We start from the raw sequence: 23,808 nt of genomic DNA, 5'->3' as shown, positions 1-23,808 counted from the left end.
CCCCAAAATAAGACAGTGTCTTATTTTAATTTTTGCTCCCAAAGACACGTTGGTCTTATTTTCAGGGGATGTCTTATTTTCCCATGAAGAAGAATTCGATACACATTTATTGTTTATTGTTTTATTAAGAGACCTCGTACTTCCTGTCTGCTTCAGCTGTGCTGTGGCGCCTGCCACTACAGTCCAGAGTTACGGTACTTTCGGGGGTCCTTATTTTCGGGGGGATGCCTTATATTTCAGTGAGAGGCAAAACTGTAAGTAGGTCTTATATTCGGGGAATGTCTTACTTTCAGGGAAACAAACTCTCTGTTTGTTTATTAGTTGAGGCAGGATTAGAAGAGACTCTATTAGCTGAGGCAGGATTAGAAGAGACTGGAAGAATAAAATCTGAGTCCAAAGAGAACCCCAAGGCTAAAGTGTCTGCCTGCTCTGAGGGCTGCAGCCCCAAGTGGCTCAGAGGCCCTAAAACAACAAAGGAAGCAACAATGCAAAAGATAAAGCTGCTGCACTTAGCAGTGCAGCAAAGCACATTTACTTTCCAAAACAGAGAAATAGCAGAAAAGGAAAACTTTAAAGACAGACTGTTTTGTTGTGGAGCAATTGGACATTTTAAAGAGCGCTGGCAGCGCCCTGTGGCAAGGGGCAGGCTCAGACTGGCTTGCCAGACTCTGGTCTTTGTTCTCATTGCTCTAAACTTAACTAGCCAAGAAAAGGTTCAAGAGCTCTCCCAGCAGTCTGCTAAAACCGAAAAGCAGGGGTAAAGCTTTTGTTCAGGAAATCAGGTATTCAGATTGTTAGTGAAGCTGTTAATTAAGGTTGTGAAGGAAAGCTAAAAGCTGTGATGAAACTTGACACACACACACACACACCCCGTTTATAAGAGGGGGGATCGCATAGGCCCATTACTTTTGCTTCCTTACAGCCCTACAGGTAAGACAAACACCACTCAGGAGGGAGCTCGGAAAAATCTGACTCGCCCATGAGTCATGGGGGATTCTGAAATGCAAGTGCACCCCCACATGGAATTAGAAATGGAAGGAGAAACGTTTTTCAGAACTTTAAAATTCAGGATATGATGTCACTCCCAGAGTTACCCACAATGGCCTAAGGCCCACCCACTAATCACCCAGCATCCCAAATGGAGGGAATAGGAGTTAACCAAGAGAAGGAATGGCAAAATCCTGAGGTGTACAGGGCCTCAAGGGCAATCGTTTAATTGAGTCTGTAGTCACACTTGTAAACTTACGGGGATGAGATCTGTTTTATGAGTTAGTACAAAAACGGCTAAATTTATTAGAACAATTTTTTAGTCTTTGGAATTGTGTTCAGAAAGCTCGACAGTGCCATCTTGTGTCAGTTTAAAAATTTTCGCTTCTCCAAAGCAAAGGTCTTAACATTCCAACCGACCTGGTCTATTTTAAATTGGGCAAATTGCCCGAAATTACTCATGGGGCCTTAAAATCTCCATGATTAAAACAGAAGGGGAGATGAAGGGCAATTTTGTATATAACAAACGTCATTTAGTCTTTTAAACTCATTTTTTCCCCTTCCCTTCCTAAAACTGACAAAAATAGGGTGGGTAAATACCTTTCCACCCTGCCAGAAAAAGGTGATCTGTTGACAATTTGGTGGAACAAGAAGAACGGCATTTGGGATCCCGGGTTATTAATCGCCTTCAGGCGAGTCTATCTGCTTTGTATTTTAGGAGGCAGAGGAAATGCAGGCAGACTGCTTGGTGTAGAATATGGCGCATAACGTCGGGGCTGGGAAGACAGCCAAAGACCTCTTTCCTTTTGCTAAAATGACCCAAAACATAAAAAACCACCAGATTTATGAGAATGGCAATTGTTGCCTTTCTGGAAACTATAACATAAATCTCCCCCATCGTTAATGTTGCCTGAGAAGCAATCCAAATGCGTCATCACGGAACTTCTTAAGCAAAAGTGACTGGACTCAACAGACTGCTCATTTGCTACAAGATCAGAATATGGACTTACATCATTGGTGCTTAAAATGAACTGGAACATTATATTTTTGTGTAACCTCACATTGGACTTTAATTAGAAATCACCTGCTGGGGTTTAAGGAAATGTCTCATTAGACATTTCAATCAGCTAAAAAAGAAATTTTCATCTAAAGTATTTTGCATAGTTTAGGTTCTAGTGTGACTGTACTGCTCCTTGTCGTTATTGTGTCTGCATTTGCCTGCTGTTTCTAGAGGTTAGTCCCATAGAAAAGAGCCATGTCGCCTTTGTAGCCCTTTTGAATTTAAAATATAAAAGGGGGGAATGTGGAAAACTGAGGAATGGGAAGAGAGTGTATGTGTACAAATTCTCTATACTCATAATTAAGAAGTCTGGGAGGCCAGGAGTCTGGTCGAGGTAGGCCTTTGTATTTGTGAGTTGGAGAAGTCTGTCAAGTTCTCTTAAAAATTATCCGCACAACAGTGCTGCCTTAATGATACCGCTTACAAGCACATGGTTGATTACTATGCAGCCAGCACGGCTTAGCCCTTATCTGTAGGAGCAGACGTTTCTATTGTTCTCCTCACACAGCAACAGTCAACTGTCTTCTGCCTGCCCCCAGTGCTAGCACTAGGTTTCGCCCCCAATGAGCCCATGAATGACACACACACACCTGTTGGGAGAGTCTATTCTATGGCTCCTAACTCCATGGGAGAGATGAACCCATGCGTGCCTTGTCCGTGGTCTGTTTTCCCTTTCAGTTGCACCTCTCCTTAGGATCCATCCGGTTGTGGGCTGATCCCCACAGAACCTTGTTCTTCCCGTTGTTACTTTCTAATTTCACAGCATTAAGGTCTGAGGAAGTGGATTATGAAATGTATTTTAAAATTATGGCATGTGTTTTTACACTCTATTCGATGGAATGTTCCGTGCGCTCTAGGAAACCACACATACTAGACTGTTGTTAGGTGGTGTACTGTTTGTTGCTGTCATCTTGCTGTGCTGTGATACTTTGTTTTCTTCCTGCATTTCTGTGCTGAGTGGTTGGAGGATTTTCTTGTTAATTTTTTCCTTTGTTGCAACTTTTTACTATCTTTTTTGTGTTCCTCTATTGTGATGTGTTTTTTCCATGTTTCTTTGAGGTTACCTTTTATCTGTTATTTTATGCCCATATTTAAAATTAAGTCCTTTTCTTTTGTGAACTACTTTATCTGTTTGAATGTTTTGTATCTACAATTTTCTATTTTTTGGGTATCTGTCTTCTCTGGTTCCCAGTTTTTGGTCTTATAATTTTTATTCTAAACTTTTAAAAGTAGTACTGGTTTCCAGCTGTTGTCTTATATACTGACGTTAGATTTTTCTGCTGCTATTGTTGACCAGCTGTCCAAAGTGCTCCCATTCGTGTTTTCTTTCAAAACCATTTTATTGGGAGGTAATGGATACACATTCTATAGTTTAATCACATCTAGCAGTATTTTACAATTGCTACCACTAAGTGCTCCCAGTATTTTTTTCAAAACCATTTCATTGGGAGCTAATACATAATTTCATAGTTTAATCTCATCAAGCAGTATCTTACAATTGCTATCACAAATCCATTTCAAAACATTTTCCTTCCTGAACTCCTTGACATCAGCTCCCTTTTAACCCCCCTCCCCCATTTTTATTTTTAATGCTGATCTGTTTGACAAATTTCTCCTTGTCTGGAAATACCCTTAATTTTCCCTTGAGGGATGATTTACTAGATAAGATTATTGGTTGGCACTTTATTTTCTTTCAGGGTTTTATATATGTTACTCTATTGTCTTTTTTGCCTGCATGCTTTCTGCTGAAAAAAAACTTGAGCTTATTTGTACAGGTTTTCCTTTGAAGATGAGTGGTCCTTTTCCTTTGGCTTTTCACAGGATTCCCTTATTTTTTACACTGGGAAATTTGAAAATATTTTGCAATGTTTTTATTTTGGGGTCCATGCTGTTTGGTGTTCTCTCGGGTTCTTGAGTAGTTATTTCTCCTCTTTCATGGAGTTAGGAAAGTTTTCAACCAGGATTCCTTACACTATTTTTCCTGTGATTTCCGCCTCCCTCCCTCCCCGACTTTCTTATTCTGGAATCCCAGTAAGACACAATTTGTTCCTCTTGATACCGTCTCACATAATTCTTATGCTTTCCCCCTTGCTCTTAGTTAACTGTTCCTATCATGTGCATCGAGTGGTTTGTCTTCATCCTAACGTGGCGTTCCACTGTATTTTCAGCTGTTAACACTCACTGATTTATCATCCTAAGTTTAAATATGAGAACTCAAATCACACATTACAAGCTAAGACAAAAAAGTTAAGGAATACTTGAAAAATAATTAGGCATTAAGGGATTTCGAGAGCTATTAATCATATGGTGAGTGGTTCCAATCTACCAGTCCCTGTGCAGTCTTTAAAATATTTAAAGGTTTGGGAACCCAAAGGGGCAGCTCTTCTCTGTGTATAGAGTCACTGTGAGTTAGAATCAATTAGATGGCAGTGAGTTTTTCTTTTTGGTTTAGGAGGTTGTGCAATACATACAATTACAAGTTGGATACTACAAAGTCAAAACACAGCTTAGAGGAGTGGACAACAAAAAGTAAAATGGAAAAGGTACATATATCGAAGATGCGAGGGTAACTTTGGGTGTCGAAAACGCAAGACTTCATAGACATTTTCATAAATATTTTGAAGACCTACATTTTTCTTCTTCAAATTACGCAGTTAACATTTTAGGACATATTTTTTTATAGAGTTCAGTGAATAACTCATGTCAAATGTCTCAGAAGTGAGGCTGACTCCAAGCTTCTTCCTCAGAAAAATTCCTCTTGAGCGTCTCTGTGCACAGGTGGAGAAGTTGAACCATCTCGTAACAAAACAGAACACCACTCTTCGGATTTTTCCCCTGCTAATTCCTGAGTTTTTTATCTTCAGAATGGTCCTTTGGATTTGGGTACTGTTCACTTGTTGGTGCCAATTTTCCTTGGTGACTTCTAATGGACCGTTATCTCTGCAGCAACGTGATGCTCTGTTAGGGACAGGTGGGAGGTTGGGTCATGTGAGGGTAGTTGAGGATTGATAAAAACCACATAAGAGAAAGAGGAAGGAAGGAGAGAGAAAATGAGGAAATAGAAAGAAAAGCAATAAAAAATGTTTTAAACAAAGTGCTGTTTTATATCAAACCTCAGCTCAGGCTTGCAGCAGGTGTAGGTGACCCACCTCATGAAGGGCAGGGCGCAGGGTGGCCTGGGAGCTCGTGCTGGCAGAGTGCATATATAGGCTGGGGCTGATGAAACAAATGGGCATGTAGCAGTCAGTGGCTGTGGCAAGGAGGGAACAAGGGTGGTTACCAGCGGTGGGCAGTGTGCAGCAGCAGCTGCCAGTGGTGCTGTTTCATTATACAGCCCAACAATGTCTTTTCTTGGTATGTTGGCCTGTTACTGGGGTTACCTGGGGCACTGATTCAGAACATTGTATTGGGTATTGCGTTCCGAAGAACGGCACTCAATGGTGGAGAGAGGTCAAGAGAGCTACAGGAAAAAATAGGAAAAGTGAAACCTTACAACATTTTAATAATAAAGAAGCTTGAACTCTGACGGATTCACTTTGTGTTTCAGAACATATTTGAATCTGTTTACAGTACAAAATTCAATAGTCGGTTATGACTCATGGTAACCGTACGAGGCAGAGTGTAACATCTGTGGGTTTCCGAAGCTGTAAATCTTTACGGGAGCAGAAAACCGTGTCTTTCTTTTGCAGAGGGCTGGTGTGCTCAAATATCTGACCTCCTGGTTAGCAGTCTAATAGAACCCTCGATGCCATCAGGGCTCCTTATTTATTGTACAGTAACTTAAAAACAAACAAACAAACTTATTTTTGGCCCCATTTTCAGACAACAAATTAGAGCTGCCTGCCATTCAGTTCTTAAGAAAGGTGAAGTGATACTTAGGGAAAATTCCAAGTTCTTATAATTTCCACTGTTCTACTCTATCTTTGGATCAAAGGGCACCACGTGAAGTATAACTGTGTCTTGAAGTTCTGTTTCCCGAGGCATCGTGGAAGCTGCAAACCCAGCTCTCACTTCCTGTGGATAGCCTCAGAGACTAGCTCTTCCTGCAGGGGGGATGGGGGGGGGGGGCTCTAAGAGCAGCCTTCTCCTCTCAGGGGAGGAGCATGCAGCGAGCTGGCTCAGCTGCTCTCTCTCCACGCGGTGGCTTCAGTCAGTCTCAGCTGCTCTCGTGGATGTCTGACATCCTGTAGAAACAAACCTCACAGTCAAGGTAAAACATCTGAACGGAAAACCAGGCTGCTAAATGTCTTCCCCAAAATGTTAGCTACAAAAGGTAAAAATCCAAAGCACCAGATTAGCTACAGCTTAAGGTAGTCCTGGAAACAGAGGAAAGGGGGACGAGCAGAGACAAATACTCAGCTAGTTCCGGGTAAATGGGAAACTTTGTGGTAAATGGTGACTTCTACTCTTGCTTAGGGCTACGTCAAGTACTTCGAGATGAGCAGCAGCACAGGTGGGCTGACCTGGTTCAACAGTTTATTGGCATCTTACAGTCCAGGAAGTTGGTGACACACATTAGACATGGCCTGTGGGGGAACAGCCTCCCCACTGTTTCTAGCCATCAGCACACTCACAGCAAATCCTTATCTTCACAAAAGAAATGCTAACTCACAAACAACTTCAGGACTGGGCAGCTTTACATACAATAGACAAATCTCTGACAAGCATTCTGTAAACAAATTAGCATGCACTTGCATTCATGCACCTTAAAATTGTAATGTTTTCCATTTCCAAAGACTGATTTTAAAAAAAGCGCTATTAAACCAGTAACTTAAGACAAAACACGGTTTTGCTGTGATGGAATCAACAGATTCCCACTTCTAGTAGCTCAGTACTACAGGTAATATAAAAATGGAGAAAACCTCTTACCAGTTAAAATTAGAACCCTTTTTAGATTTAAAAACTCCAATAAAACATATTTGATATTTCCTAATAAACTCTGAGGACAACGCTTCTGCTAAATGGAAGGCCAAGCACTAGGTCTACACAGCCTGTTTCTGCCTGGTGCGGGGTCTCTGTACCTCTCGGCCCCCAGCTGCACCAGGGCATGAAGTGTGACACCCACTTTGTGTATCCCTCCAGCGCTGTCTCGAAGATTTGATGTGATATAAGGCGAGAGTATTTTCAGCTCGAAAAAAGTCATGTGCCGTCCGAGTTTGATTACAGACATTTCAATCGACAGCAGGCAGATGAGGTGCTTGCTAAAAACGAAAAAACTGTTTAGCCAGCTCTCCTTTAAAATGTAAAGTCTATACTTCAAAGAGAAGTCAGAAACGGTGAAAAGTAGAAGATGCACTTGGCGGCTATAAAGATTCTCTGGACAGGGTTTTTCTGGATATGAAAGTATAATTCTCATTGCTCAGATACAGTTACAGTTTGGAGGAGCAGGTAAAAATAAGTATAAACAACCTGAATAGAGTATTAAAATTTACAACTTTTAGATGAAATAGTTTAACTTTAAAATTTGGGTACTTAAAAGTTATTTTTTTTTTGCCATTTCTGTACCCCTTTGAAAAGGTTTTAAAAATGTTTTAGTAGGTTTCCAAGTTGTAATTAGAGAGTTGTCTGGTTTCTGCTCCTACATAGGGCCTGGTCAGTTGTGAATGCGCCTGTGTATTAATAGAATTATTTAATATATTTCATGCCTTATCATTTGGCTCATCACACAACAGTAGAACCGCTGATACATGTCCGCGTCTTCAAAGCAGCGTTCTAGAGACTGTTTTATCAATTGCTTCTGACAGTCCTTAGCCTCCTAGTTTTACATTGGCAAATTATACTGAGATGGAGCGCATGTAGCTGTCAGGGCACTTGCTTGCCCACAGGCCATGTTATAAAGGGTAGAAAGCAGTCAATTTAAGAATATATAAACGGGATTCCCTGAAAATAATGATGAAGCAAACAAGCCCTGCAGCTTAAATACTTAAAGCTCTCAACCCTGGAATCAACATCATTGGGCAGCTATGTACTGTGGCAAACATTAAAAATGGAATGTTCTGCCCTGGCTGTTAGTACCCTTCCTCCTGAGGAAAGGTTTGAGGACGGCAAGAACAGCATTTGAAGATTCTGCAGAAAAGCTTCTTGAGGTTGATAGATGGGCTGGTAATACCAAGCATTTCCCCAGGTCGAAGACTGAATCTGCTTACAAAGACTTGGAGACAACAGCTCCTGTGATCATCTGTCCTTCCCATAAACATTTGAACCCCTCCTATGTGCCAGGCATTTGATACAGAGGAGCTCCACGGACCTACATAGATCAATGTGATCAATCTCCAAAGAGAAGTTCGGAGCATGAACTCGGGGAGCAGTGTGCTTGCTTATGTATGTTTAGGGAGGGTGATTAGGAATAGCTTCTTAGTAGAGAGGCTTTATGGGGATTAGTTGGATACCAGGACCTCAGCCTGACAGACTCGGGGAGCAGGCTGGTGCACTGTAGGGGAGGGAAGCACAGTCCATGCAAAGGCACAAAGACAACAGAGATGCAAGGGTCATTCAGAGAATGGCCTATGTCCTGTAAAAAGCACCATTTTCCACAGGAAATGGGCTAATACGAGAGCTAGGTACATATAGTTAGGACCACAGAAACTGATGTAATGATCTTTCTGGAAAAGGGAATAATGGGATAAGTTACCATGAAAATGAACCACATCTTACAATTTCCCATTCAATACAAAGTTATTTGAGGGCTTTCCACAAAACATGGAGAATTTAGCATTTTTCCTTCATGCATAATAGTTAGCCCTTAGTATTTAGTATATATAATTATTGATATATTTTGGAATGTAAAATTCTCAGAAATTTAGACGTTTTTTTCATAAAAATAAAAACAACAGTTTACATTAAAAAATTAGAGGTTACTACAGCATCAACTTATTTTCATTCAATTTCCTACAAAAGTGTAATGACAATGTCCTCCACAACATGCATGCACAGTGGTCTCAGGAAGCTGATGAGAGGGCTCAACTCCCAGTCTCCCCACAGGTTGGCAGAAGCGTTCAAAGGTGCATGCAGCAGAGCTGCCCCATGAATGGAGTTTCCAAGGCTGTATCTTTTAAGGAAGAGGAAACAGATTCTTTGTAAAAGAACACAGGTATGCTGAGATGATTTACATTAAGTAGACCTTGTGGTGCTGCACTGGCAGGGGTGATATTCAGAATTATTTAACCAGTAGCTACATGGGCACCAATCCCCTAAAACTAGTTCATGGTGGCTGGCAGGCAGGCTGCCCGTTCTGCTGAAGGTTGCTCTGGACAGGCACTAGCCACATACATGTTGACATACCACCTCCTCCAGTGCTCCAGTCAGGTGCAGGTTGATTCTGCAATACATACCTAAAGTCAACTTTATATGACTTTAAGATTACACGAACCATTCTTGGCTTTATAACAATGTCTTGGGGGAAAAATCCCACAAGTACAGTGATTATAGATTTAAAAAAATTCTTATTACCTGAAGAATACTAAACTATTTGGGGGTGAAATGACAGATGTCTCAGATGTTTTCAAACAATACAGCATAAAACAGGAGAGGTGGATTGGCATATTATTTCATAACTGCTAAGGTTAATTCATATAAGCAGTTCATTATAGTAGTTTGTGTATATGTGAACATTTCCACAATACAAAATAATGAAAGTACATAAAAACAATAAAAAAATAACCCTAATCACACGACTTTCTACCAGTAGGAAGTATCTGGCCATAGCAAGTGAGGATGGCTCAGCCTGGCTTCACTTACCGAAACCTGTAGGTCTAATGTTCTCAAATTCTGTACAATTCTACAAACCATTTTATGGAAGTTCCGATAATTAGAAGTAATAAATAACAAATTGGACAAGCTCAGATTATCTGAGAGTAAGTAAGAAGTATGCTAGTAAGGTTCCAGGTCACACATGCAAGTTTTTATTCCAAACAAGATGTGTTTAAGCATGTCTCTGCCGTCGGTGGGCGGCTGTAGAAGAGTACTCACAGAAACACGCTAGTCTTAGTCTCAGTAGGGTGCTTCCGGAAAAAAAAAAAAAAAGCTTTTTGTCCCACGTAAAAGAATGACTTATCTGTCTGGGCTAATATCAACTTTTTAACATAATCCAAGGGCGCATCTTTCCAAATCATTGAAGCTTTTTAACAAGTTCACAGGAATTCAGCTCCACACAAAACAACATCTTAAAGATGGATCAAAAATTTTAAGGAAGGTAGGGAAGACATTCAACATGCTCAACATGAGCCAGGAGAGGGAAGACTGTCCACTTGATGAATAAAGAAACAAACTGAGGCTGAATTCCAGAATCTGTTGGGAGAAACTGCAGCATTACCATGAGGTCTCATATACTTTGGCAAGTTCAATTTCAAGCCAACATCTCAGCCTCAGTAAGCCTCTCACTCGATGGGCAAACAGCAGCAAGCTCAAAGAACTGAACTTTCTGTCAGTCTTTTAAGCAAGATCAAAGTTAATGAAGATGATTTATGGAACAAAATCATGAGTCCTAGATTTACCTGTCTACTCCAGAGAACAAGGTCCAATCAAAACAGAAGCTCTGGATGGTATCTGTTTATTTATTTGGATTCCAAAGGAGTAATCTTGATTATCTTTTCCCAGAAGACATGGGGTTGTATTAGAAAGATGTTCTAAGAAAACCGAATACTACACTGGTGGGGCAAAAGGTCAGGAAAGTTGTGCCAAGGAATTTTTTTCCCACCGCAATGTACTTGCTCATTCAAGGGTAACATGGCTGTCCTATAAGAATTTCCTTGGGAAACCTTACCCCATTCGCCTACAGCTTGAACTTCTTTTTGTTGCCCAAACTCAAAGAGCCATTTCAAAGGAACACAATTTGAATCCTTCGAGAATGACAAAGCTGTACATTTTCATGTGTTTTTTGTAAATCGAGTGCAGAATTTTTCATGGAGCGGTTAGAGATGGAAATACTGCCTTCAGAAGTGTACAGGCCCAGATGGAAAATATGTTGAGAAATAAGAGCCTTACCTTTTGAAATTGTTGAGTGTAATAAAGGCTTCAATGATTTTGGAGCAATATTGTTAAAAAACAATACATTTAGATTTACCCTCACATGACAGGTGACCTTTGCACAGTGTAAGGGTTAGCGAGGGGCACTGATCTGCCTGTAACTACTAATAGCCTACTGTTGCCTGGAAGCCTTACCTATAACATTATAGATGGTCGATGAACACATTTTCTATGCCGTGTGTATTAGATTCTGTCCCCATACAAATGCTGTATTTCAACAGGAGATTTAAAAAGGTACTTTGCCCAAAGTGCAAGATTTTCACACCTGCTGGTGGAGCTCCAACAGCAACACAAATCCCGCCCCCCCTCTTGAAAAGGTGAACGGAAGGCAGCTCCAGCCGCAGACCTCCATCTACGCTACACATCACGCAAGTCCACCTCTTCTTGTAATGCCATTACTCTTGTTTCTGGGGAGTACTTCTAGGGTCACAGCAGCGCTTTGTATGGGTCCCACGGTGTTATTTAAAGTTATAGTACTGCACTAACACATATGGGAGACGGCAAGAGATCACTCTTTACTGTGATACACAATTTACTGGAGACATGAACTGCGCACACTCAGATGATTAGTGTCACACAGCATTACAAAATATCTAAGTAGTCTTGTGCAGTTCCAGGGTCAACAGCACATGGATGTTCGAGACTCCAACTAGCACAAAAACACTGAAAATTCACATGTGCTTAACTTTCTCCTGCTCTCTCCCTCAAATAGAAGCAAGCATAACAGACAATGAAGGACTACTCTCTGTGTCACAGCATGGATTACAGACTATCTGGGTTTCTGATGTTAACATCAGGTTCTTTACTCTGAATACCAGTGTTACTCAACTAGGGATCGGTGTTCTTACAGATCTCAACAACCTAAAACAATGAAAAATTCAACAAACTACAGTAATATCCTTTCGACAAAACCATCAAAGAATGATAAAAACTGCCATCAAGTTCATTCTGAGTCACAGTGACTCTGGAGACAGAGTAGAGCCGCCCCAGAGGGTTCTCAAAGCTGTACTCTGTAGGGAAGCAGGTTGCCACAGCTTTCTCCTGTGGCGTGGCTGCAGGGTTTGAAATGCTGACCTTCTGATTAGTGACCAAGCATTGAACCACTGTTGCAATCAAGTTTCCTAGAAAACCATTAGACTGCCAAATTGTGATGCTCTATTTTCATTTAATGATGGTTTGTAGAAAGATTAAGTTACAATTTCAGGGCTAAATGGACTTCCTCATCTTTTTCTGGGAAGACTGAAGATTTGCTTTTCTAGAAACATAAAATAAGAGCTTCCTTAAAACTTAGTAAATAATGGGAGACGTGCATATACCATTTTTTACTAGATCATCTCCTCAACTGTTCCCCAAGGCAACGGCAACCTGGCCTTGCATAGTCTATTTCTCCGGCAACAGTCAAAGGCTATGGATGCTGTGTGGTGCCTGTGGCTTCAGGATAGTTCCATCGCAGATCAGATTTAAACTCTCTCTTTTTAATTCCTACTTTCATTAGAATAGATATGCTCCTTTCTCAGGCAAGAATCTCTTTGGAAATACTAGCTGGCAAACCGTTGAGACATTCCATGAAAAACTCCTCCAGGGAGGCCCAAGAAGTAGTTCAGCCTGAGAATTTGCTTTAGATTCTAACTTTGCAAAATAAATCACTTACGGCATTAAAAAAAAGGAAACTTAAAATAAACAGATACATACTGATAAGCTTATCAAAGTTACATCTCAGAGTGTATATTTGCCTCTGTGCTCTGTTGATTAAAACAAAACAACAACCAAAGCAACAGACAACATCTACTAAAAGTAAATGTACCATTCATTCTGCAGCTACCATTTAAGAAAAAAAATAAAGTGGAGAAATACATATAGCACACAGAAAAACACTCCTTAACCTTTTGGACTCATTTCAACTTTAAAGCATTCCATTACATAGTTCTTGTATTGGTGATTAAAATACTAGAACAAGTCTTTGCAATATAATACATATTTCATATTTCAATATAACCGACGTGAACTTTGAACAGGTCAACTTGTTAAATGCAATAAGGCATTAGAGGATTCAGCAAAGCCAAAAAAGAAATTGCTTAATGATGATATCTTCTAAACTTTAGCTTTCTTTAAAATGAACATAAAATAATAAAGGATTTTAAAAAGTGATGCTATGAAGTTGAATACCAGATACCATAATAGCAAACAATATATATTCTAGCAGGGAGTCAGGCAGATCAGCAAATTAGCAAAGAGCCGAGCAGCTCCAAGTCTCACACGTTTTATCAATAGCTGAAATTGCCTACGCTGTTTGGGTAAAGGTGTTAGGATCATCCTGCCTAGAACAGGGCAAGCACTCAAATGTCTATTTCTTGAGTTGACCTGGAGGAAGATACATTGAAAGTAAGACAGAGCTGGACAATGTAGTTAATTGAAAAAAATAAAATAAAAATTTCATTTTATTTTGTTATGTTAATGAATAACTACTGATGTAGTTTTTCAAGTGTGAATCACATAAACACCATATAGAATGTAGTAAACAGTTAAATAAGAAATGCACTGGCCATCAACGCCAGAATCTCTGACTAGCAGGTCATAAGTATAACCAATTGTGCAATACAATTGACATGATGATAAAAGCACACCTCACAATTAACACGTTTTAGTTCGTATGATTAAAAAACCCAGTAAACTGCATTTAGTACAGTATTCTGTTATATCATACATCATATACCATGCTGTGGAGGCTTACTGGGCTAAAATATATACAGTACAAAGCCATTTTTCAAACTAAAGGGAAAATGTGGAACAGAAAAGTTTTACATACATGTATACATTTAATAGTATTGTCCATTGAGTTAGATTTATTTTACAGTTTGCTGTGCCATGTCTTGATAGCCTCCATAAAACCCCAAATTATTATTCCCCCACAAAGATCTACTTCTGAAGAGTAGAAAAAAAATGGTGGTTTAAAAAAACAAACTTCAGATTCTTCGATTTCCAACAATTGTGTCCCAAATACCACTGTATGTACACCTAAAAAATATTAAGAAAAAATTAGAAATGTGTATAATTACTAATGTAAAAATAAGTTGCTTATAGACCAAAAGGGAATGAAATAATATGACCATCTTCTACTTAGTATTTATATGTATGCCTATTATATACTATTGCCTATAAAAGGTTCACTGTGGAAAAAAAAAAAGAAGAAAAAAAAGTTCACTGTGGTAAATGGGGGACAAAACAAGAGCTTTTAAAAGTTAAAATCTCCCCTTGCAAATTTTATAAATGGGCCTCCTATTTCACAAAAGGCACGTTCACTTAGACTTTAATGACCCATGAAATCTCAACAGCCAAAGAATCTATTCTCAACCATCACCAGCAACCACCCTTCCTTTCTTTCTGAAACAAAAGTAGAAAAGCTTCCTAATATTTTCAGATGATCTAATTTTAAATTATAGAGTCCCATCTATTTCTCATAATACACCTGGAAAAATCTCTAACACAGCTTCTAGAGTTATCCATATGATGAATTATTTTAGAGCCTGAGGAGTGGGGGTGAAGGGCACCAGCTATTTCAAACTGCCAGCACTCACCTTGCTTGCCCCAGACGTGCCTTTCAACAACCACACTCTTGAGCACTCTGGGCCTGTGCTCGACGGGGAGACCTGAGCTGTCTCAATGCAGCGTCTCCATACTGGATACCGGAGCCCATTCTTTCTGGATCCAGTTCACCTGAGGACCAAATATTTATATGAAAAAAAAAAGAAAAAGTTTTTATGCTTCAGTGAACAGCAAGTCAAAAAGTATTGCTAAAAATCGTTATAGAAATCTTTATTAAACAAAAATATCAAAATGTGTAATTATTGTCTCTAAACATAGCTTCCATCTAAATCTGGCTAAAGGCAGTAAACCCTTCCGTCAACATTTCTGTACTCTTCAATTCATACAATGGCAAAATGACCGTTTTTGGCATCTTAAGAGACTTTAAATAGTGTTCCCTTACAACGTTCTTTGAGTTTGACAAAAAGTCAGAAGGGGAAAGATCGGGGTTTTAGGGTGTATGGTGTAAGATTTTCCATTGAAATTCTTGTAGGACAACCCTTATTGCTCTCACATACTTCCTCTGCGAGGACACAGAAAGAACCGCCAACGGTTGGTTTGGGACGGCTAGGGAACCGGGAGGGGTGGTGATGAAACCCACATTTTTAGAATACACTCTTTAGAACTGGAAACTATATGAATATATTATATATACACAATTCATTTAATTAAAACTAGAGACATAAATGATCTTTTCCTTATCAGTTTGGCAAAAATTCATTTAAGACCATATACTCTGTTGGCAAAGCTTTAGTAGACTCACTTTCATTCTTTACTAGTGTGAATATAAATCGCTATATCCATGAGAGGAGACAATATGGCAAACTATCTATATTCAAATATGTGCTTTTCTTTGGGCCCGCAGCGGTTTGTGGGAAAATTCCATTATCTTTCAATAACCAAATGTCCAAATAGACATTTGGTTAAATTAATTGTGATAATCCACATAGTGAAATATTATCATATTATACACTATAAACACATGCACACATACAAAGAGGGGAGAATGATGGTTTTGAACCATGTTAATGTACCGCCTATTTAAATATTTAAAATAAATTAGTACTAATTAAAAGTGCTAACTTGTAACCTTCCATTTTTTCACTTAGACGTAATTATAAATTTGTCTCAGAAAAAATAGGGAAGGGGGAGCTTCAAAAATTTGTGGAAAAATGGAACTGAAAAACAACACAATTTTTTCATGAATCTTTTGAAACTCTCCCTTGTATATCTTGAAAGGGTCAATGTATCTGTAGTAAAGCAGTGAGGTAATCTAATAAAACCTCATTCATTTTGAATTGAATATTCAAAATTAAACCAATTTTAATGCTAAAGATTACAGATTCTTCAAAAGTGATAATTCTTATAGCAAGTTTAGTAAATTTATTCTTGTTTGCAGACTGAAAATATTCAAAAGAATAAAGTGTCCTTCCATCTAGCCCAGTGGTTCTCAACCTTCCTAATGCTGCGACCCTTCAATACAGTTCCTCATGTTGTGGTGATCCCCAACCATAAAATTATTTTCATTGCTACTTCATAACTGTAATTTTGCTACTGTTATGAATTGGGTGACCCTTGTGGAAGGGTCATTTGAGGGTAGCGACCCACAGGTTGAGACCTGCTGATCTAGCCTCTTGACTCTTCCTTCTTCCTATCTCACCAAGCATCCTACTTGAACTGTCTTCCCCTCTCCTGGTCATTCTCTCCTTCATCTCCCCCTAGCCCCCATCCCTCATCATTTATACTAAAATCCACGAGGTGTACTTTAGTTCATGCTCAAGCCCTCCTTTAAATCAACCCTGTATTACAATGGAAAAGGAAGACAGAAAAATTGATGCATTCAAATTATGGTGGGTGAAGGTAAAAAGGAAATAAACCGTGGACTTCCACAAGAACAACAAAACAACAACAACAAAATCCCTTGTAGGAGGCAGGAGAAGGGCAGTGAAAATGAAGGAAGCCCTCCATTGGACTGAGACAACAGCCGCAGCAATGGAGCCAAGCCTACCAAGAACCATGTCCATTCTGTCCCACACAAGGTCGTCACGAACTGAAGCTGACCCCAATGATCATCTATTTCTCATCTGAGGACAATGTGTCGTCTGCTTTCCTAATTCTACTGCAATTGTTCTTAGTAAAGATAACCAATGACGTCCTGTGGTCCACCGCAGTGGATACTTTCCAGCTTATAGGGTTTCCATTGCATTCGATAATGAACTGATTCTTTGCAAATTGTGGTTTAAATGACCCTATTTTTCCTGGTTCTCTTCACACGCACGACCATTTCCGTCCCTGTCGCTTTTATACACCCCTTCCTCTGCTCACCTTTCCCAGGCTTTGTCCTCAATCCACTGCTCTTCTCTCTAGACCAGTGCTTCCCAAAGTGGGCAGAACTAGCCGGTACCTAGACTTTACCCTGGATCAGGGGCTACAGACAAAACGACCTCATTGCCAGGGGAGCAAGGAGTACATTGTTTTCTGAAAAGGCCAAATAAGTTTGGGACTCTATGATCTAGCTCACATTCCTCCTCACATCTGTTCCGATATATTGATGACGACGGCTACGTTTATGGAGCACTGGTGTCAAAAAACACCTTAACTACAAACTTTTTTTCGTATTCTTTGTCTCAACTCAGGCTGTCCTCTTGGCTCAAGTGCTTCCTCTTCCTTTTCTTTCAGAAGATCCAGCTCAGTCAGCATGCCTTCCTGAACGTCCTCTCCTCTCCACAATGATGGATGAACTAGCAGCCCTTCTCTGGGCCACCATAAGATCCGGTGTCTCTCAATCACTGAATCTACATAGCACATTGTAGTTATTTATTCTTTTCTGAATACTATAAACAAACAAACAAACAAACAAACCAAACCCACTGCCGCTGAGCCGATTTGGACGCACAGGGACCCTATAGGGCAGAGGAGAACTGCTTCTCTGGGTCTCTGGGACTGGCGTGAGCAGACAGCCTCAGCTTTCTCTCTCTTGCAGAGCAGCTGGTGGGTTTAAACTGCAACCTTGTGGTTGGCAGGCCAGTGCTAATGAAACAGTGGACACTCAGATGTTTGAGTGCACCAACTAAAAGACAAATGCCCACCTGAAATTTGGGGATCATTTAAATTAAAAACAATTTTGATAAATGGCAACTACATAGGGCTTTGTCAGCTGCCTGTTAAGGGTTATTTTAAATTTTACTTTACTGGAACAACAAACATAAAACCATAACAAGGAAGATTGTAATTTAGACAGGATCAGATAGCTTCAGAACTAAAAATAGTACTTGACTGCATAGTTCTACAATGGTCAACCTCCATCTGGCAGCATCACACAATTTTCGATAACCCTTTTAATATCACATAAATGACCCTCGGACTATGCACAGGATAACAGAGTAAGCATGTTGTTGAAAGAGAGTGCATAAAGGTACACACAGACACTTCCTTTATGTGATGAATTAAAAAAGCTGGGAGCTGTAAAAAAACACTATCCAAAACATTGATTATCCACCCTTTTCATTGCTGATGTGGCAATCACATAAGTTTTCACTGCAAGTACATGAACATTACCTTTAAATAAATGACAATTTTCAGTTCACACAGGATTCTCTGAGCAAATAACTCTTGAAAATATAAACAAGTAATGGAAAGCCTTTTACCTGACTCAATTTTGTTCAGTATTTTTCTTGCACACTGCACAAAGGCTTCTTCTACATTCTCCCCTGTTAGTGCACTTGTTTCCAGAAACATCAGCTCTAAAATTGACATCAAACACAATAGCCAGATTTAGAAGATGATCATATTTCTGATCTACTAGAATCTGTTTAATATTCTCTTAAACTTGCAAGTTAAATGAAATTTATGACCTAAACCCTATAATTTTTGTTAATGTAGAATAAATACAGTCAACTTTTCTTTAATGTTTAGAAAATTGATAATCTTTTCTGGAAATAACTACCATCTTATGCTAGCACTTTAATCTGTTTAAGAAACTGCATGAGTACTGGTAACACTTTCACAGGCTGAGTTACCTGGAGATACTAGGGGGCAGACTGGTAAAAAAAAAAAAAAAGCCAAGTTTTCGATTTTACGATGAGAAAGAAACATTCTCCAAATAATTTGTATAGCACCACAAATATAATGAAGATTATATACAGTCTGGGAATTCTGGGTTCGGCATGTCATTCTGATTTTGAAGAAATCTCATAAAGAATTAGTACTTTCCCTATCCATCAGGGTGGATACTAATCAATTATCATCAGAATGGTCTGTTCTGCTTGTTATCTCAGGCAAACCATCATCTTTCTAACCTGCTGTTTTCTTACTAGTAAAACCCAAACCAAACAAACTGATTTTTCATCAATTTCAACTCATAGCGACCTTAGAAGTCAGGGTGGAACTGCCCCTGTGGGTTTCTCAGACTGTAACTCTTTATGGGGTAGAAAGCCTCATCTTTATCCCTCAAAGCGGCTGTTGGTTTTGAACTGCTGACCCAACACGTAACCACTATGGTGCAGGGGTCCTTTCACTTGTAAAAATGAGGTTCAATTAAAAAAAAAAAATGAGGTTCAATTTAGTGATGTCTGAATTCCTTTGGAACTTTGATGTTCTGTGTTTTTTATTATTTCTGAACAGCTTCTTTACAAACTTTCATAAGGCTTATGCTTTTCGTTCATATTTATTTCTTAGCAGAAAAGTAGCCAACGTGTTCAAACACAATTTGGAGTTCAAGTAGTGACCGATACCAGAATATTATTGTTTGGCTCTAAAATTATTTAAATGTCTGAATTTTTATCATTCTATTTATGAGAAACCGTTCACTTTGTGGCATTCTAATGTACTCTACATGCAAATTCAGAGGAGTGAATTTCAAATGTACCTATAAATGACTCAAACTTAATGTAAATAAAATAAAGCAACTAAGCCTCTAATTTCATCAACTTGCTTCAAATTACATTACAAATAAAAAAGATGCTATCTAGATTGAGCCTTTTAAAACTGTTATAAATTTCACTTTAATTCAAGACTCCTATATTCAAAGTTTCTCATTTAGAAAGTAGTTAGAGTAATAATATACCATTATAGTGCTTTTTTTCATTATAGTAACTTTTATAAAACAGCATGAAAATATACTGAAGATGCAAATAAGTCTAAATTCACAGTAAGAATAATCAACGTTCCATATGTCCCAAATGATTTTTAATCTTGAATCTTTACTACATGTTTAAAACTGGAAAGAAATGTTCCTAATTCACAAAGCTGCCATCTGAAGAAAGAGAGAGAGGGGAAAAAGTGAGGCAGAAGGTCACTTGCCATTTTCTTGAGCGAATCTGGAGGCTTCTAAGAAAGTCACTTCACGATCTGCATCCAGATCCTTCTTGTTTCCACAGAGGATGATCACAATGTTTTGACTGGCTAGCATTCTGGCATCTGTTAACCAATTAGTAAGCGCATTGTAGGTTTCTCGGCTGTGTAATATAAGATTGTGAAAATAATATATGTATTTTATATAACTAGCAATCATTTCCAGGCAATCACACCACTCACTCTCGTTTTCAGACATGTTAGGGTAATGCCACCAGAACTGCGCCGGTAACTCAGTAGCTGGCATGCACCAGGTATACACATATAGGATTTGTTTTGTTTTGTTTCCAGAAAACTGAGGCAGATATTCTGTTATTTGTTTACACAATCAGGGTACAAAATGAAATCAACAGCAGCTCCTTCATGTTACAAATACAGGTACGTTATCATTTAACATCCATGATAAAAAATACCAAACAACCAAACTTACAACCATCAAGTTGACTCTGACTCACAGTGGCCTCACATAGGGTTTCTGAGGCTCTGTCAGTCTTTACAGGGGCGGACAGCGTCATCTTTTCCCTCCGAGCAGCTGGTGGCTTATAAATATCCACCTGTGGTTAGCAGATTACTCGAGAGTGCCTCCTGGGCTCCTAAGATGTTATGGAATTTGGACATTACACCAATAACATATTATAAGACGAGGCTTCAAAAAGTTCCTACATATTCCATTATACTTCAATTCCATTTTCCCAAGATTTTGAAGCCCCCTCAATAGTACTTATGTTTGATACACATATATCAAAGAACTCCCGCCTAGACTGCCTTAGGGTTTACATACTTGCACATACAGCTAGCTGCCTCTCGGTGGACTGCATTCTCGGGGCAGACCAGGTCAGAATCAAAGGCTCTGAGCAATGGAGCGGAGCAGCTATAGCTCAGCGTTCCCATAGCCCAGTCTCCTGGAAGGCACGGACCCTCAGCCATAGTCTGGAAGGCTGAGAGGTGACTTGGGGTCTAAAAGCTACACAGTGGCTCGCCGGGTGCAGCACTCATAGGCGCCACACCGATTCTTCAGTGACATCATAAATTCAATGCCAGCCCACTTCACGATGCCCCTCTACACACGTCCTTCTACCCACCCCATGGGTATATGTCTAACTTGCATTTATTGAGCTCTGTGTGCAAGGCACAGTGCTGGAATCTGGGCAGGCAGGACTTAGTCACTCACTGCTGCCACTAAACGAATCCTTACAACAGTAGTACATTGTTTTACAGGAACTGATCACATGGATTCTTCATAGACTCTCTATGACACAGATTCTGTTATTTCCTTTTAACATGAGAAACCAGAAATCCAGAGAAATAAGTTAAATGGCTTAAAGTCACAGAGGCCAGGGTTGGGCAGGCCTTTTTCAGGTCTGCCTGTCTACAGGACTGATTGTGACTTTCTGCTCTGACATGTATTTCAGGAAGGAGATCTGGTGGTGCAGTGATTACACGCTCAGTTGATAAGCGAGAGGCAGGAGGTTCAAACCCCCTAGCTGCTTCTTGGGAGAGATGTGGCAATCTACTTCTGTATAGACTACAATCTAGGAAACCCGCTGGGGCAGTTTTGCTTCAGCTCTGTAGTTACAATGAATCAGAACGGACTCAATGACGCTGGATTTGGTTTTCGCCTTTTAAAACATTTACAGACACATTTCATATCACAACACACTTTGGTAGATGAAGTATACTTCACAATTTAGCAGGCTGAGTCTCTCACTGAATGAGGCCTGGGTGCAACAGGGCCAGGAGCTGCCTTCCTCCTTTACAGAGAGCCTAGCTCCGAACATACAGATGACAGAAGGACGTGGCAAGGACAACATTCTCTCCCTGTACAGGTTCCTGCTCAGAAGGGCGAGGGAGCGAGTCTGAGCTGGTCTTACATGTTTCTAGGATGTGGTGCATGGACACTTCGAGCAGCACTGTCTGATGAAATTTCTGCAAGGATGGGTGTTTGAACATCGTACTGTCCAACACAGCAGGCAGGCAGCCACTGTTCACGTGTGACAAAAAACCAGATTTGTTTTATCTATATTTATTTAATTTATAGACAGTACTCCTTTATGGCTAATAAGCAAGTCTTAGTAGTACTGTGTGGGTAAGGCACCTGGCTGCCAACGAAAAAGTTGACAGTTCAAGTCCACCAGGAATTTCATGGGAGAAAGATGTGGTCTGCTTCTGCAAGTATTTAGAGCACTGGAAATCCTAGGGAGCAGCTCTACTTTGTCCTATAGGGTCACTATGAGTTAGAATAGACTCAATGGCCATGGGTACATGGATAATAGCTACCATAATGGGCAGTGCAGACTGATGTTTGTAATGTGCTAAGTGCTTTCATCCAAAGTCTCAGGAGGATTATATTCATGATCATCCTCATTTTATAGATAAGGTCACTATGGCCTAGACAGGTCAAGTAATTTGCCCAAGGAAGGCAGGTCACGCAGTCAGTAACCAGTAGAACTGGGATTTAAACCCAGGCGGCCTTGGTTCAGTGTGCGCCCTGTACCTCTCTCAATGCCCTTCTGAAACCTTACCAGATATAGAGCTTTGCTTTTTGAGCTTTAAGAATAGTGTCGAAGCTTCACGTTAGAAAATGCAATGAAACACTGAGGACCACTATTCTTAGAGAAAGCCTACAGCCGTATTTCTTTACATGGTAAAGCAGAGGGAGCTGCTGGCTGAAAGACATCTAAGACAGAATGGATGGGTCCGGTGGTTTCTTGAATGCTTGGAATGCGGCCCACCCCTGCACACACACATGCTCAAGCAGATGCCCAGGGAGCTCTAACATCTTGAAACCCAAGTGCTGACTGTGGGAAGCAGAGTGCTGAGCGGCACTTCCAGGATGGGATGTGCATTACCTGGTAATGTCATAGACAAGGAGGGCCCCGGCTGCACCTCTGTAATAACTTCGCGTCACAGACCTGAAAGAAGTAAAGTCAATATCCTTTACTACTGCAACACCACATTCCCAGAAGCAAGTGATGATTTCTGCTATGTGAGCCATGATACAGGGACAGACACTGCTTTTAAATGAAATGATTTACCAATATCTGAATATATGTGAGAAGAGTTATTCTATCTGTAGTGACAATCAGGAGGTAAGACTTTTACAGAGAATTATGTAGCTGCTGACTCCTGCTGACTTTATGGACAGAACGAAACACTGCCTGGTCCTCTGTCATCCTCGTAATCACCAGCATGTTCCACCTAACGCTGGCTCTGTGCACCACTGAACATGACTTCCTCCAGTGATTGAGCCCTCTGATGACACGCATGTCTAAAGCAAGTGCGTCAGTCACACAATCATCTGGTGTGATTCATGGGGTTTCATTGGCTAATTTTTGGAAGTAGCTGAGGCCTTTCTTCCACATTTGTGTTAGACTCGAACAGTGGTTCTCAACCTTCCTAATGCCACAACCCTTTAATACAGTCTCTCATGTTGTGGTGACCCCCGACCATAAAATTATTTTTGTTGCTACTTCATCACTGTCATTTTGCTACTGTTATGAGTCAGGTGACCCCTGTGAAAGGGTCGTTCCACCCCCAAAGGAGTTGCGGCCCACAGGTTGAGAACCGTTGGACGAGAAGCGTTGTTGAAATCTGCCCACCATGAGTGAGCCTAGTAAAACATTGGTGGCATACCTTCCAACATAATAGTAACATGGAAATTGCTCTGTTACTGTCAGATTGAGTCAGGTGAGGGGTGATCTTCTTCTGAAAATAATAAGCTGCTTCCAAAACATATATCTCTGGGAACGTTGGAACGAGAGCAAGGCAAAGGGAGCTGTGGGCACAGAGGCACCGAGCCCCCC

General features: G+C 40.1%; 1 protein-coding gene across 1 annotated transcript in view; it reads right to left on the bottom strand.

Moving 5' to 3' along the window:
* Nucleotides 1-6,506: 6,506 nt before the first annotated feature.
* RAB4A (RAB4A, member RAS oncogene family) overlaps nucleotides 6,507-23,808 on the bottom strand; it is a 22,673-nt gene continuing 5,371 nt past the window's right edge. The window contains exons 2-6 of the mRNA XM_045297938.1: nucleotides 22,855-22,917; nucleotides 19,955-20,071; nucleotides 18,301-18,396; nucleotides 14,647-14,785; nucleotides 6,507-14,086 (exon numbers count right to left, since the gene is read on the bottom strand). Coding sequence (XP_045153873.1) covers nucleotides 14,670-14,785; nucleotides 18,301-18,396; nucleotides 19,955-20,071; nucleotides 22,855-22,867 — 342 coding nt within the window. The 5' untranslated portion in view covers nucleotides 22,868-22,917 and the 3' untranslated portion in view covers nucleotides 6,507-14,086; nucleotides 14,647-14,669. The remainder of the gene's footprint in view (nucleotides 14,087-14,646; nucleotides 14,786-18,300; nucleotides 18,397-19,954; nucleotides 20,072-22,854; nucleotides 22,918-23,808) is intronic.

The sequence above is a fragment of the Echinops telfairi genome, unplaced genomic scaffold, assembly GCF_000313985.2.
Source record: "Echinops telfairi isolate 266 unplaced genomic scaffold, ASM31398v2 ScPeMD7_7424;HRSCAF=8462, whole genome shotgun sequence".
Taxonomy (NCBI): Eukaryota; Metazoa; Chordata; class Mammalia; order Afrosoricida; family Tenrecidae; genus Echinops; species Echinops telfairi.
This window is presented reverse-complemented; position numbering and strand designations above follow the sequence as displayed.